The following is a 16,504-nucleotide window of genomic DNA, read 5'->3' on the forward strand; positions in this document are numbered from 1 at the left end:
TGATGCATACAAGCTTTTGATTTTGATATAGTCCCAACTATTTTTCACTTTTGTTGCCTGTGCTTTTGGGGTCATATCCAGGAAGTCCTTGCCAAATCAGATGTCATGAAGCTTTCCCCCTATGTTATTCTCTAAGGATTTTTATAGTTTTACGTCTTATGTTTAGGTCTTTGATCCATTTTGAATTAATTTTTGCATATGGTGTAAGGTAAGAGGCTTCTTTATTTTTAAGAACTATGGAACAGCTACTGGGAGTGTAAATTGATACAACTACTTGAAATAGACTATCGGCACTAACTGGAAATATATACTTTATGACCTCACAATTACAATTCTAATTATGTACATTAGAGAAACTCTTGCATGTGCGTATTAACATTCCGTTTTTTTAATAACTGTGAAAAATGTTAAATAACCTAAATGTCCATGTGGCTGAATTCTAAAGATGGCCCTCTCAAGATTTCTGTCCTGATTATTCCAAGCACTAACCTAGGAACTTCTATGAAGGGATTTTTGAGATGTATAATTAAGCCCTGAGTGAGCTGACAGTATATCTGGTGAGTTTGTTAAAAAAAGAAAAAAGATGAAGCAGAATTTTCTCTCTTGGTAGCAGATGAGGAATCCAGACAGATTTGACACTTGCTGGCTGACAGATGGAGAGTGCCATGCAACAAGGCAAGTGGACTGCCTTAAGAAGCTGAGAGAGGCCCCTGGCTGACAACTAGCCAGGACAGGATGCATGTGCATTAAAATGGCATGAACTGTATGATCTTGGAAGCAGATTCTTTCCTAGAGCCTCAGAGAGGTGCTCAGAGTCCAAATGACACCTCAATACTGGCCCATGCAAAAAAAAATATAGTTGAGCTCTGACATGTATCTGACCTACAGGACTGGGAGCTAATCAATTTGTATTACTTTAAGCTGCTACATCTATGATAATTTTTATGCAGCAAAAGAAAAATAACTCAGTCTGTAAATGGAGCATGTGTAAGTAGTGTTGTATACGTAAGATATTATGCATTATTATATATTATATGGCAGTTAAAACAAAAACTAGATATATATATTAACATAGAAGAAATTTTAAAGTTTTGAATAAAAAAAAACGCAGTATGAGATGTACAGTCTACACTCAAGATTTTGAGACACAAAACAGTGCTGTATATTGCTACATGCGTTCTTATAAAATAGCAGTATAATATCATGGAAGAACACACGCATTTCCTGAGAGTCATTCTCCTTTGGGGAGGATGAAAAGAAAAACAAAATGGAATGACATATTAAGGAGACCTCAATTTTATCTGTAATGTTATTTTTTTCTTTTTTTTCCTATTTAGTACATGAACATTTGTTAAGTCAGGGTAGTAGATATTTGCTGTATTACTACTATTTTTCTATTTTTACATACTACCCTTTTTACTACAAATTTCTAATGCTATATGAGTTAGATTATTAAAATAACTGATAATTATTTTCATTAAAAATTCTACATTTCAGAGAATTGAACTCTTCTTACTACTGCACTCTAATCAGAAAAATCAGAATTAAGTTTGTTTTAAAATTCATTTAATAAAAATAACCCAGTTTTACATATTTTACATGTGTAGAATATTTACAAGTTTCTTTTAAACCATTTACTTAATGTTTACTATTTTCCACTAATTTGCCTGAAATTTCACTATTTCCTTCAGTAGTAGAATATTGTCCAGTGTTCTCTGTAACTAAAAAATTAGCTTCTTGGGTAATCCTCCTGGGGGGGGAAAAATGAGGTTGTTTACATGTAATCTTATAGCAATTTTAACCAGTAACTGCATTCCAACTACATTTATTTTTACTTGCTTTGATTTTCCAATAGTACCTGTTAAACCTTAAGCATACAGTGTACCAGTAGGAATTATGAAAAGAACAGGGTACATATGAATAGTTCTTGTAACTCTGAGGTATACGCAAAAGTGCCCATGTCCTTTTAAAAGGCATGATGTAAAATATTCTTAATGGAAGCACATATAGCTAAAATATCACATTCCACTTTATACAATTTAAATTTCAAACAAGTAAACAGCTCACAGTCTATATTTCTTAGCTGCCCTTCAGTTACTAGCTATATATTAGCTCTGTGGAGTTTTCTGAGTTTGTTTAATTTCTTATGAAAATGAGAGTTTTACCTTGTTCCAAAGCCTCTGTTCTCTTCCGTTTTGTTGCCATGGCTGGATTAGACTGTTCCTTTAAAGCATCCACTGGACAGTTTGGTCTTGGCAGCTGACATCCAGGGGTTGGCCCTGGCCGATTACTGAAATACTTGGTTTTCAATGCCTTGCAAAAGAAAATACACCAAAGAAAGTAAGGTTTTAAGTGAATATCTGAACTGTGTTCAAGAAAATCTAGCTTCCAAAATTGTCAGGAACATTAAAAACACTATGTGAACACCCCCTCCCCAAATAAATTGAGTATTTGGACATGCAAATTATTACAAATAAACATCTAGCAGCCTAAGATTGAATATTCCATTACTATAAGAAAAAGACACTACCTTCAAATTTTTCCACAACAGCCTATATTAAATATGAAATATCCTTAGTAAGGTATTGTATAATTCAGCTCTCTATACAAGATAGGCTCTATAGTTCAAAACTTAGGTCCCAAATTCCAATCAGCAGTTTTCTTCTGAATGAAAGCTGTCAAGTTCATGCTTTATTTGTATCTATAGTACTGTTCAAGAGCCACAATAATTTAAGATATTTCCTCTTGGATAATTCTCTTATCCAAGAAGTCATATAAACTTTTTGAGCATACCTCCCCCAACTCTCCAACATAATATTATTTGCAGTAATAATTTAGAGATTTATTACTTCAGGAATTGCATTTATAAAGTATTACTTCCAAATCATAGCAGTTACATAAGTAAACTGAGCAAACTTTGAGCTACACAGAGATCTAAGAAAGGAAGAGTATCTCATTCCAACTGTAATTTTGAGTTTTACACTATTAATGACAACATCTTTCCAATGTGACCTGCTCTCAAGTTTCTTATGATGGAGACTATGCATATATGCATGGGTAAAAAGGTAAAAATGAGTTACTTGTTTGAAATTGGAAGACTAATTCCAATGGTAAAATATGTAGTACATATGTGTTAATGTAGCTAAGAAGATAGGGCTTATAGAAGGTAAATGCATTAAACAATGATTTGGTAGTCTGTAATAACCTTAAGTGAAAAAAAATCCACTTTGTGTCCCTAACATGTTGTGCACTAACATGTTTTGTCAGATTTGAAGATCTGTAACATTTCAATCAGCCTCTCCCTTTATGAAGCCAAATCAACTGTGCTGTGTTGTATTTTTGCATTGTATTTCCCTGCCCCAATTTTAAACATCTGTGACTCGACCCATTTTTGTGTGCTTGATTTTAAAACAAAGAAAAAAATTTTTTTTCAAACCTGTAGGTCTTATATTTTTGCTTGGATAACATTTCTCTCTTCTTTCAAAAGAGCAGATATTCTTGGTCCTCCACATTTTTCTTGAGTTTGATTCTTATTTCCCTTAATAACTATCAGTTTCAGTTTTCTGTTTAGAATATCTTTCAATCTCTTGTAAGCATACAGTTGTATGAGACTATACCATTTCCTCCCCATTAATCACTTTCTAACTGTGACAATGACCAGCATGCCTATCTGAACTGTATTTTATGGAGAAAAAAACAAAACAAAACAATTTTGGCACTAGTTTTGGCACAAGATTTAAGTGAATACATAAGAGTTTAATTGAAATATACCACTGTCTTAACAAATACAAAAACCTTGTTATTTTTTCCTCTCTAGGTGAACTACTTGAAAGCAAATTAATTATGAAACAGAAATCTATATTCTTCTAAGCAAGCGTAAACTCTCCTGCACTTGTGTGTGGATCATATAATTTAATACCAGTCTGAACAGTGCTTGCAGCTTAGTGAAAAGATAAAATTTGTTATTCCTTAAAACAAAACAGAAACACATCTTTTCAGTATTTAAAGAATATTATAAAATCTTAAGAAATTCGAAAGATATGCTAAAATACCTGTGTGGCTGTAATTCGAGTGCACGGATTAAATAAGAATAAGCCTTGTATGAGATCTAGCAAGTCATCTCCAGCTGCAATGAAGATATGTTGTAACGGGATTCCAGGGAAACTCTTAAATGTCACGAAATCTGGAAGACTGCACATATCCTGTAAAAATATTTTTATAATTCAAACTTAAGTAAAGGATTGAAAGGCATACAGATCTCAAATGAAGAAATAAAACTGTCATATGGATGATATGATGATCTATGTAGAAAATCCCAGGAAATCTATTTATAAACTCTAGAACTAGTGAGCAGGAAAGGTTACAGGAAGATAAACATACAAAATCAACTGTAGTTCTACACACTAGCAATGAACATGTGGACACTGAAATTAAAAACAATGCTATCTGGAATCACTCAAAAAGTACAATGAAATACTCTGGTGAAAATCTAACAAAACGTGTTAAGACTCATATACTGAAAACTATATACTGAAAACTTTGATGAAATAAATCAAAGCTCTAAATAAATGAGACCGATCATGTTCATGGATTGGAAGATTAAATGTTATAAGGATGTCTATTCTCCTCAAATTGTTAGACAGGTTTAACGCAATTCTTACCAAAATTCTGGCAAGGGAACTAAAATAGCTAAAATAACTTTGAATAAGAACAAAAGCGGGAGGAATCACTCTACCTGATTTCAAGACTTAACATATGGCTACTTTAAGACTATGGTATTGACAGAGGGATTGGTATTATAAACAGACCAAAAAAAAGACCCTTAATTTTCATACCTCATATGAAAATTAACTGAAAACGAATCAAACTTAAATGTTAAATGTAGAACTATGAAACTATTAGAAACTCTTTGTTTTAAGCAGAGTTTTTTGACTTTACGTCAAAAGCATTATTCATAAGAAGAAAAACTGATGAAACAGACTTAACCAAAATTAAAAAACTTCCCAGAGTAAACTGGGAAGACTCTGTGAGATGAAAAGACAACTTACAGTGTAAGAGAAAATATTTGCAAACCACATACAAAATCAAAGGACGAGTATCTAGAGTATTATAAAGTGCTCAATAGTCAGCCAAAGCACAATCTAATTAAAAAGTGAGGAAAAGACATGAAGAGACATTTCATTAAAGCTATACAGATGACAAATAAGCACAAGAAAAGATATTCAACACCATTAGTCATTACGAAATTGAAAATTGAAGTCACAATGAGTTATCACTATGCACCCCTCAGAATGCTTAAAAAAGTGACACCACCAAATGCTGGAGAGGATGCAGAGAAAGTAGATTACTCACGTATTGCTGGTGAGAATATAAAATGGTACAGCTCCTCTGGAAAGCAGTTCGGCAGTTTCTTAAGCTAAATATGCAACTATCATGTGAGTCAGCAACTGTACTCCTGGGCATTTATCCCAGAGAAATAAAGACTTACACTTATACAAAAACCTGCACGTGAATGCTTAAAGTATTTTTATTTCTAATAGCCCCAAACTAGAAACAATGCATATATCCTTCAATGAGTGAATAGTTAGACAAACTGGCACATTCATATCACTCAGCAATAAAAAGGAACTAATCATTCATACACACAACCTGAATCAATCTCTGGAGAATTATGCTGAATGTGAAAAAAAGTCAATCCCAAACGCTTACATATTATGTGACTCCATTTATAACATTCTTGATATGACGAAGTTATAGAAATGGAGAACATATTAGTGACAGCCAGGGATTAAAGAAGGGGTGGGAGTGGAAGGAAAGTGGGCGTGACTGAAAAAGGGCAACATGAGGGCTCTTTGTGGTGATGTCCTGTATATTAACTGAATCAATGTTGCATGCTGGTTGTGATTTACACTAATTTTGCAAGATGTTACCACTGTGGGAAGCTGGGTAAAGGGTACAAGGGATATATATCTGTATTATTCCTTTCTGCATGTAAATCAAAATAAGAATTTTTAAAAATCCAAGGAAAACATCAATAAGCAATTACTATTTAGAAAATCATAACAAAGAGAAAAGTAAAGAATAAATATTATGAACATGGCTCTGGAATCAGACAGACCCAGACTGCAGTCCTAACTCTGACACTGAGTGGCTACGGGTGTTACTTAACCTCACTAAACCTCAGTTGTCTCATCTGTAAATGGGAATAACAGTATCTACTTTAATAGGATTGCTGGGAGAATTAAATATAATCTATGAAAATCCTACCATTAATGGCACACACTAAGTATACTTAAAATTTCTCTTTTCCATTATTTTCTAGTATTCATTTTTTTCCCCAGGAGATGAAGCTATAATAGGAAGGAAAACCAAAAGGTCTACAATTTTTAGAATGAGTAAGAATTTTACTGAACTCGAATAATATAAAATTCTGCAACTTAAATTGTTGTAAAGTTTATCACAGACTTAGTATTTCTTTTTTGTAGACAATGTAATGGGTTAAAAATATATCATATTAAAAAATACTGTGTTAATGAAAATTCAATAAATGTACCCAAATACATCAAGATATTAATAAACATGAAACATTCATAAAATGAAGTATTATACAGCTTAAAAAGGAAAAGGTCAATAATAAATATTAAGTAAAAAAAGAGCAAGTGGTTGCAAAAAAAAAAATTATATGTTGGTCCCATTTTTGTTAAAGAACAAAAGAAATCACAAGTCTACATGTAATTATGTGTTTGTGTGTGTATCCTTATAGCAAAGCTTTATAGCAAAGTAATACTGATTAACCCTAGGAATTACTAGGATTGGGAAGAGCTACATGTATACAGGAGGCTAGATGGTATATTACAATTTTAACTCTTTACTTTTAAAAATTTGCCCATTGGATATATATTACTAGTAAATTAAGACAATTAGTACATTGCTAAAAAAAAAGACAATTAGTACATTTCTTTAAGTAATATTCACATGACAGCACTATAAAGAATTCTAACTAAATTTCAAAGAAAACGTGTGAAGGCTTACAGGCCACTGTTCTTCAGTTGGTGTGCCCAAAGTTTCAAATATTCTTGTTAGCTGGTCAAGGTCTGAATCTCCTGGCAAAAAAGGAACCTGAAAAAGTGAGAGGCAAATACTTCAACATGGTTTGTGATGGCTGTTATACAAATATTATAAATTTAATAAGAAGAAGTAAACTGAAACAAAAATTAAAATGTAGTCTGAGGTATACTGGATGTGGCATTAGATCCTGCCACTGATAACCAAGTAGAGTACCACACTGCCCATTTATTCTAGAGGGAAGCTGCTGGCCTCTGTGCACTGTTGGAGCTGGGCCCTGGAGGAACTGACCACACTGTAGGAACCTGGTACTGGTTCTAGAAACTGAGAGGGCTGCAGGAGTCTGCCAGTCAAGCAAACTGCAAACAGGAAGCAAAATTGTTCCCTCTAGAATCCCCTGTAGAAGCGTCCTGTAGCAGAGTGTCACCAGAGAAATGCTTTCCTCAGCACCTGAAATGCCCTGAACAGCCTTCCTCAGCATCCTAGAGGACGGATCTCCAACATGTTCTAGAGAGCAGATTGCCAGCAAGTTCTGCTACCATAGCTCTACAGCAGCTTCTCTGTCATCCAGGGAGCCACACTGTGCCCTCTTCAAGAGGTCTAGATGTCAGCCCCGGGGGTCCTCTTCCTTAGGTGCTCTGTCTTCAGTCCTAGGGTCACCCCAGGTATAAGGGTGGTGGCTCCTTATATCTGCTATTCCTATATTCTTCAGAGTTCTCTTTACTTTTATTAGCCAATCCCTCATTATTTCAACCTATTGTTACAGTTAATAATTCTTTATATTAAATTTCCCTCCTCAAATTAATGTATGGTTTCTATATTCTGATTGGACCCAGACTTAATACAAACCCTATTTAAATTATATATTTATAATGGTATGCTATTATGTATATTAAATGTGCACAAAAATTGAAACTACAAGGAATATTAAATAACAGTTCATAAATAATTTTAGACACATTTTCGTCTTATACCTCAAAGGATTATCTTCCACTTTGCAGACCACCAGTGTAAACTGATTATCAGTTATGAAGAAAGGGACAGTCATCATCATAACCTTTGTTTTGTGGGCAAGCTTGCAATTGAAGCAGATTTTAAGAATGGGTCTTTTTGTCGGATGTAAGAAATGTAAATTCAAATGAGCTGCCTAATGTGTAGACTTTGGATTCCAATTTGAATAAATCAATTATAAAAGACATTTATGAGAAAAATTGGGGAAATCTGAACAGACTGGGTACTCAACATTTATTCAAGGATTTATTCATTTCTATCAGATGATAATGGTATTGTGATTATGATTTAAAAATCCTTATCTTTTAGAGAAACAGCAATATATGAACAAAATTATATGAATGTCTGGGGTTTGTGGCCAAAAAAAAAAAATGTGGTGTGGGAGAATACTGATAAAACTGGCCATGTGTTAAAAACTGTTGAAAGTGGTTGGTGGCTACACAGAGGTTCATTTAACTACTCTCTGTGCTTTTGCATGTTTGAAAATACTAAATACTCAAAAAAAGATTTTTTTTTTCCCTAAAAGAGCTGCTTTGGAAATGGAACTTTTTTTAAAAAAAGTTTTATTTGTATTAAATTAATACATGCTTTGTGTTCAAACAATGAATAGACTCATGCATAAAATTGGTCCTTTGGCCCATCACACCTCTCCATTTGTAACTATGTAACTTTTGTTCACTGAAGATCTAATATCAAGTTTCCTTTCTCATACAATAATTTGGTTTTTCTTAACATAATGACTTTCTAGCTCTTCTTCCTCAACTCCTCCCATCACCCCCCTTTGGCAATTTAGTTTGTACCTAAGATTTCACGTATTCAGTATCATATTCTAAATGATCAAACGTATCAAAATCCATCAGCTCCATTTTTTTCCTGGAGACCTCCCCTGTTGAAGCCCTCATCCCACCTGCTATAATCTGGACTAGTTGTTCTCTAGGCCTGATGCATACCTGTTTTTCTCAGAACTTTCCTGTACTACCAAATGGGGAATTCTATTCAGCTCCTTCCTGTGTTGAATCTCATGTTCCCTTGATCCCATGTCTTTCTCTTGATTTAGTCTCATGTTATAGTAGAGCACATCTTCCAATAACTTCCTAAGAAAGGAAGTGGATGTCAAATTTTTAGTGTAATAAATTCTATTTATTCTCATAGCTATCTAAAAATATGAATGTGCACAGAATTCTAGGTTGAAAATAATTTTCCTTCACAATGTGTTCTGCTGTCTTCCAGGTTCCAATGTTGCTGCTGAGAAGTCCGGTGCCATCTTTTCCCTAATCCTTTTGATTTCTGTGTGAGCTTTTCATATTCTTCCTCTCTGTGGAAATAAAAGCTTTTTCTTAAGAATCTCCTGGTCCTGTGAAATTTCACAAGGTGCCTGGGCAGGGGTCTTTACTATGTAAAATCTCATCGTATTTTCAATCTATTCACATCCATCAATGCTGGACTATGTTTTTATGAATTTCCTATCCTCCATGTTCTTTGTTCTCCTTTGCAATATATTCTAAGATCACTCCTGGATCAATCTGCTAAATTTTTTTATCTTTTCTCTATTACATACAGTCCATCTCTTTTACCTTTTGGTTCTAGTTAATGAAAGAGTTCTTTAGCTTACTTTTCCACTGTTTTTTGTTTGCTTTTAGCTTTCCTATTTGAAAAATTTCAAGTATCCTTTATTCTTTGATCGTTCCTTTAGTAAAAGAGCATCATGTTCTTGTTTTACATATGCAGTATATTCACTCAGTTCTCTGAAAATGTGACGGGGGTAGAGGGGAATGAATTTTCTACTGCTACCTGATAGTTTCTATTTTTTCTAAGTTCCTTTTCTGGTTTGTTTCAGTCCATCTTTCATGTTTGATGCTTTCATCAAATATCTGATGATCCTTACCAATTATCTGGTGATCCTTATGGGTTGGAAGCATTCACTGAATGTCTGAAAATCTTTGATAACTATCTGGTGATCACTGGCTAACCATTCATATTTAAGGCTAAGGTACTTAAGAAGCTGATTAGAAGCATTACATCTCTGAGGAAATCTTGTTAACTAATGGGCTTTACTCCAGAAAGATTAGACAGGGAGATTAATACCAGTTACCTGTGGGTCTGTTTTCTGGGACCATTCAGTTTTCCAGTGAAGGATCCTTTTATCTTTTACCTGGGTTAAAAGGAGTTATTACACTGGCTGCCAGGGTTCTAGGAGCTGAGCAGGGAATAAGCTGGAGGTTTCACTGTTTAGTGTGCATGTTTTCATTTCAGCATCTCACCCCAAACCTCCACTGTGTCTAAGGATGGCTATGTCTAGAGATTCCTAATTCAGTTTCCTTGGAGAATAAACCCTTCTCAGATGGAGGAACAAGGTGAGGGGGAAGTATAGCTGAGGGAAGGGAAGTAATCTGGCTATGTTGTAGACCTTGGTATTAACTGCTCCATATACAGGTTTTTCAACCAACCCTTCTGTTTTTAGTCCTGCACCTCCTTATTGCCATCAATGATCACTGGTGCCTCTCATTACTAAGCAACTTGAGGATTCTGAGTGCCAAACCAAATGTGCCTCTAGTTGGCATCCTTTTCTGAAGACTTTCGGTCTTCTTCATTTCTTCCTATCTTCTGGCATAGTGTTATAGGCCCCTCCTGGTTTCAAAATGATGTTTGTTTCTTTTTAGAGATTATTTTCCAGGAGGGCAGATTTTTGCCCTGTGATCTTAAAAAAATCCTAACCTGATTACCTTCCCCAGGCAAAAAAAAAAATCCTTAAGATATAATTATCACCTTACTTCAAAATGTCTTCATTGTATTAAGTAACAATGCAATATTGACTAAAAAAATCCACTGTCATGAGTAGGTACTGGGTCCAGTAGGCAACCCAAGATAGTGTTCCCCCATCTCCAGGGATGAAAAATAAGCTCATATGGTAGCTCTTCTACAACCTCATTCTTAACAGCTAATAGTTTCACTGATTTTCATTTTTTCTGAATATAGGCGAGTGGGCCATCCATACTTAATATAACTGCGCAATATTCAAATAACATTCAAATATTGTTGCAAACACAAAGCTTAACCAGAGGAACAGCCTGTGGTTTTTATTGTTCTCTTTTTCCTGTTCTATAACAACTTCTTAAAAGGTATCAGAATTTTACCAATATATAATTGTGACTAAGCCTGTGAATGAAAACTTTCTAGTTCTGAGGAAAAGAATCCAATTAATCCTAAAAGGAAGAGAGGTTCTGGGTTCAACAGTACTAAGAAAAATGAACCCAAGAGAAACCTCTCTGGTTCTTTTCAATATGACTCCACTCATGAATTCTCTTTTAAAACTGTGTTGAGATTCATCTTTTTAAGAAAACTAACATTGTAGAAATTTATTTTTCCCTTCTCATGTCTTTACAGGGAGGCAGGGATCACAAATCAAATAGTACAAAATTGGCAAATATTTATGTAACAGGCATGACCAAGTTCTTGAATAACTGAAATGCTTCAGTCTCTAGTGCCCCTGTAAAGCCTATGCAAAAACTGATCGAAGCTCTGTTCTGAGCTGATACAGCTAAACTGAAGCACTGGTCTGTCAGAAGGCTGAAGATCAAGCGCAGGCCAAGCCATTAGCTCTAGATCCTCACCATGTGGATGAAGTTAGAGTAGGGCAGGCAGCTGCTGGCTGAGCAAACCTTTGTACCACACATCATCTCCAGGGAATGCTGTAATGCAGGCCTACAGGATGCCCAGTGACCTTATTATAAAGCATAAAACATCTCCTTCAAACTATAGACTTTTTATTTATGAACAAAAATGGTTATCTTTAAAACTATCTAGACCAGATAATGGCATTTGCTCAGTAGGTAATATCCAAGGTTAGATTTTCTATTAATCACTACCTGTCTCAAATCATGATTTAAAAAAGAAGAACATAAACAGATCACAAATTTAAAAAGTACATTCGTGTTACATAACACAGTACTGGACTTAAGTACTCCACTAGTATAAATATTTCTTAATTCCTTTTCATTTAACAATATAGAAGATACTCAGAATGCAGATCAATTTGCTTCTAAAATGATTTATGCTATACTGACTGCTTTGGTTGGATACAGGCTTATTTACTGTTACTCCTGTTTTCTACCTTAAGTAGTTATTAAACCTTTAATAAAATTTATCTAAAAGAAAAATAATACTTTAAAAAGACTGTATGCTTATTAGCAAATCTTTTCAATTACCCTGCTTTCAATTATTATCCATTTGGGCTGTAGGATCTCACCACAGATTCAGAACTATGTGGACAGCATTTCCATGGATTATATTTTCAAATCAGTGAAGGGACATTTTAAAACAGGAAATATTTTTCTTCAATTGTACAGGACAAATATATGGCAAAATAGTACAATTCTTCACCAATTAGGGCTGCCTGTCATTTTCTTCACAACCTTAATGATGCCAACAATGTCAACAGTTAATAAAGACTCCAACTATGGTTTCAATTAGGTCCACAATTTCTAATCCATCTATTCTCAACTGCTGTCCCTCTCCACTTAGTTTTTTTTTAAATTGAAGTATAGTTGATTTACAATGTTGTGTTGGCTTCTGGTGTCGAGCACAGTGATTCAGTTACACATATATTCTTTTTCATTACAGGTATGACAAGAAACTGAACATAGTTCCCTGCGCTATACAGTGGGGACCTTGTTGTTCATCTATTTTATACATAATAGTTTATATCGGCCAATCCCAAACTCCTGATTTATCCCTCCCCACCTCTTTCCTCTTTGGTAACCATAAGTTTGCTTTCTATGTCTGAGTCTCTCCACTTACTTTCTAAATGAAATGATCAGTCATAACATTATGGGCTACAGAATTCTGTTTCTGTCTTGGTCATGAATGAAATGTGCTTTTGATTCTCAAATGTAAACTTCTAGTAAACTCTATGTTCTTGCGAGTAGCAGAGCTGTCATGTCAGGTGATTCAGAGGACCCATTACTAGCAAGGGATCACCTATATCATCTTCAAATTTAAATGCAAGGGTTTCTTCCACAAGCATCCACAGGGGTGAGCTTCTCAAAATGATGTATAAACTCACAATGAACTAAAATATAAAAGACATTTAAGAAGGTAACTTTTCTCCCTAGTGTACAGAAGCTATTTTCTATGCTTAAGGAAATTAAACAGCTGTATTTTTGTTTTGGGTTCACATTTCTTTAAATACACAGGGCTTAAGGAAAGGGAGAGTTCGGGCTCAAATCCAGCATATAGGGAGAGAAAACTCAGCTTCAGTAGGATTCCCCAATATTCTTTTACTTTCATCATTGAGAAGGACTGAACTAAACTATAGCTTGAGAAAACTTTCCATTTTGGTATTTTTCTCTCCAATGAGGAAAGGGAGAGGTGGTTCCATTGTAAAATGGTCTCAATCAAGGAAATGCTATAGGATCATTATGTCTGCTCTGCCTGAACAGAACTAAAATACTTCTCTCCCATTATGCAGAGCTGTAGCTGCAGTGGTTGGTATTACATAGCTCTAAAAGTGTACATTTAAACAGCCTAAACAAAAAAGTCCCCAGAGTACAGAAGTTTATCCTAACACATTCAGTTACTGTAGAAATAATACCGTATTACAATCCAATGAGGGTTTTATTATAAGTATACTTCAGAACACAGAAATGATCTATAATAAAAACTTCACTATCCTAAATGGGAGGTCTTCTCATCTCACATTAGCATTAATAAAAAGGTTGCACTTAGGAAGGGTTTTTTTTTAAAATGGTCTGTTTGTTGGCTTTTGTTTTGAGGATGGTGCTCCTCTCTGGGAACTATCTCTGGGAAGATAATTCTTACACAAATTATAAGAACAAATACCTATAACAATACTGAAGTGTGTACTTACCCTTAGAAGCAACTCTGCTAATATACAGCCAACAGCCCACATGTCCACACCTACACCATACATTCTAGCTCCAAACAGCAGCTCAGGGGCCCGATACCACCTGAAGAACAAAAAGAAATAGTCATTTTAGAATAAAGTTTCTTAGAGAACACTCTTCAGTGAAACGTCATCTACTAATGATATTCACTTTTATGGATGTATCAACTTAAGAAAAACTGACTATAAAACCAAGTAGTTCCACATTGCTGCCCGGAAACTACATACACCATTGGTCCATTCACTCTTCCACTCTTACAGATGATTAACATCATCTTTCTCCTGAAAGCCTCAATATTGTCCTTCCTCTCAGCTGATGACCTTAATTTCTACTTCACTGAAAAATGCGAGTCCTGAAAAGAAAATTTCTACAGACTCACCTATAGTCATTTGTACTCACACAATCTGCCTTCCCATCTGTGACTACATATGAACCATCCTTGACTGTTTTTAAAGCCAGTCCCTCAACTTGGGCGCTCAATACCATGCTCTCTCGCCGATTTTCAAGGATATTGCTCCTGCAATTCTCTCCTTTCTCCTACATCAACTTTTTGTCTCTTACTGAACTTTTCACCATCAAAAGACAACCATATCATTATTTCTCTAGCCTTACAGAATAAACTAAAAAACTAAAAAAGAAACAATAACAAAAAGAAACACCCTACTTCCCCTAACAGTTACCTTCTCATTCTCTGGTTGTCTGTTCTTACTGTCTCCACTTCCTCTTCCCTCATCCTCTTAAACTCTTTTCTGTCAGTCTTTCATCTCACCACTCCAGCAAATCTGCTTTTGTCTAGGTTAAAAGATGGCCACATCACTAATCTAAATTATTAATTCTCAGTTCTCATTTTAATTTGACCTATTAGAAGTATTTTATTTACAAGAAAAGAAAACACCAGAAATTGGTAGATGAAAACCACTGGTAGACAATTCTCATGAATGTAGCTCCCTATTTTCCTGAGTTCCCAGAGTTCCTGAATGATGGGCTTATAATCTTCCCAGAAATTACATCAACAACTACTTATATCCTTTACTTCTAATTCAGGGCTCAGGTGACTGACACTCAATGAGATCTATTTGGAAGAAGGTCACAAAGTAATTTAAAAGGATAGAGGGAATCTGGAGATCTTCTCAGATCCTTAGGAAAGTCTGGGAAACTAACAAATCCCATCCTGACAATAACTATAGAATCTACCATTTCTACCTATTTAATATGACTTTTAGTTTTTATATATAAAAAGTATACACAGAAAATACAATAATGTGAAAAATCCAAATATAAACGCACTGCTTTGTTTAGAGAATCTTCATTCACATTGAATGATATAAAATATAAAATCAGGACTGGCCAATAAGATAAACACAAGCCCCCAAATGAGGTAATTATGTAAAAGAATAGCCACCGAAGTTCCAACTTATCTAACTAAACTGTAAAAGAAGTATAAACTAGTCCCAAAAGTTACCAGGTAAATATCTGAGAACTGAGGTAATTCAACTCTGAAAGAAGGGCTGTATATTTTTTTCATTGTTAAGATACGTAAAATATAAAAAGGGCTGTATTTTTAATAAAATAAGAACAATAATCCTTGAACTCTGCCAAAATTTCAGAGAAGCCAAATAGCCAAATGAGGTTCATTTGTGATTAATATCCTGCACAATAAGCTATCAGTTATTTAAGGAATTCTTACCTGGTTACAACCTGATGTGTGTAAGCTCTATTGGGGCTCCCAAATGATTTGGCCAGGCCAAAATCTGCCAGTTTCAGAACTCCATTTTCATCTAGCAACAAGTTGTTTGGTTTTAGATCCTGCATTATGGAGGTTTTAAACAAACACGTAAGCAAGGTGGAAGAGAATATCATAATGACACATTTAGTTGGCTTAACTTTAAACTTAGCAGAAACAGACTAACACCCCAAATTTAAACAACAACCAGTATTTTTTCATTGATGTAAAATCCTATCAAAGTGAAATAAGATTGGTCATATTACTTAGTGAGATTTTTGGTCAAGGTACTGAATTTCACTGAACTTCAATTTACATACTTCACAGCGTTCCTATGAAGATTAAATTTAATATTTCCTGTAAAAAGCTTAGTGTAAGGACTGGTTCATAGTAAGAATTCAATAAACAGTTGCTGCCACTAACTTAAAACAATATATATGAACTTTAGTAAATAAAGCATCACACATTTAGAATGAATGAGGAACACAGTCTTCAAAATCAATGCTAAAAAGATACTAGCAATAACCTAAAAGGGATTCCAAGCTTAAGTTTGAGAAATACTAACTACAAATTATATATATTTTCAGCTATTTATCTAATAGGGTGTCTAAGAACATCTACCTATCTAAATTACCAGCTTTGTTCTAATAGCTGAATGTTCCTAACAATGATTCAGGCATTTCAGAAATTTTATTTCATTACTTCACAGAATCTTAGAGCTACTAGAAATACTTTTGCAAAGGCATTTTTGCATTGTATAATTTAATCCAGACTCACTGCCCCCTCCTCCCGCCCCCCATTA

General features: G+C 34.5%; 1 protein-coding gene across 4 annotated transcripts in view; it reads right to left on the reverse strand.

Moving 5' to 3' along the window:
• Positions 1-16,504, reverse strand: part of CDK7 (cyclin dependent kinase 7) — a 34,115-nt gene that overhangs the window by 8,467 nt on the left and 9,144 nt on the right. For 3 of the 4 annotated variants that reach the window (XM_006197547.3, XM_031675331.2, XM_072958564.1), the window contains 6 exons: positions 15,667-15,785; positions 13,943-14,042; positions 7,033-7,119; positions 4,053-4,202; positions 2,166-2,313; positions 1,550-1,750 (listed from right to left, as the gene is read on the reverse strand). In XM_006197547.3, coding sequence (XP_006197609.1) covers positions 1,722-1,750; positions 2,166-2,313; positions 4,053-4,202; positions 7,033-7,119; positions 13,943-14,042; positions 15,667-15,785 — 633 coding nt within the window. In that variant the 3' untranslated portion in view covers positions 1,550-1,721. Of the gene's footprint in view, positions 1-1,549; positions 1,751-2,165; positions 2,314-4,052; positions 4,203-7,032; positions 7,120-13,942; positions 14,043-15,666; positions 15,786-16,504 lie in introns of those variants that run through there. The other variant, XM_072958565.1, reaches the window with a different exon arrangement.

The sequence above is a fragment of the Vicugna pacos genome, chromosome 3, assembly GCF_048564905.1.
Source record: "Vicugna pacos chromosome 3, VicPac4, whole genome shotgun sequence".
In the NCBI taxonomy this organism is placed as follows: Eukaryota; Metazoa; Chordata; class Mammalia; order Artiodactyla; family Camelidae; genus Vicugna; species Vicugna pacos.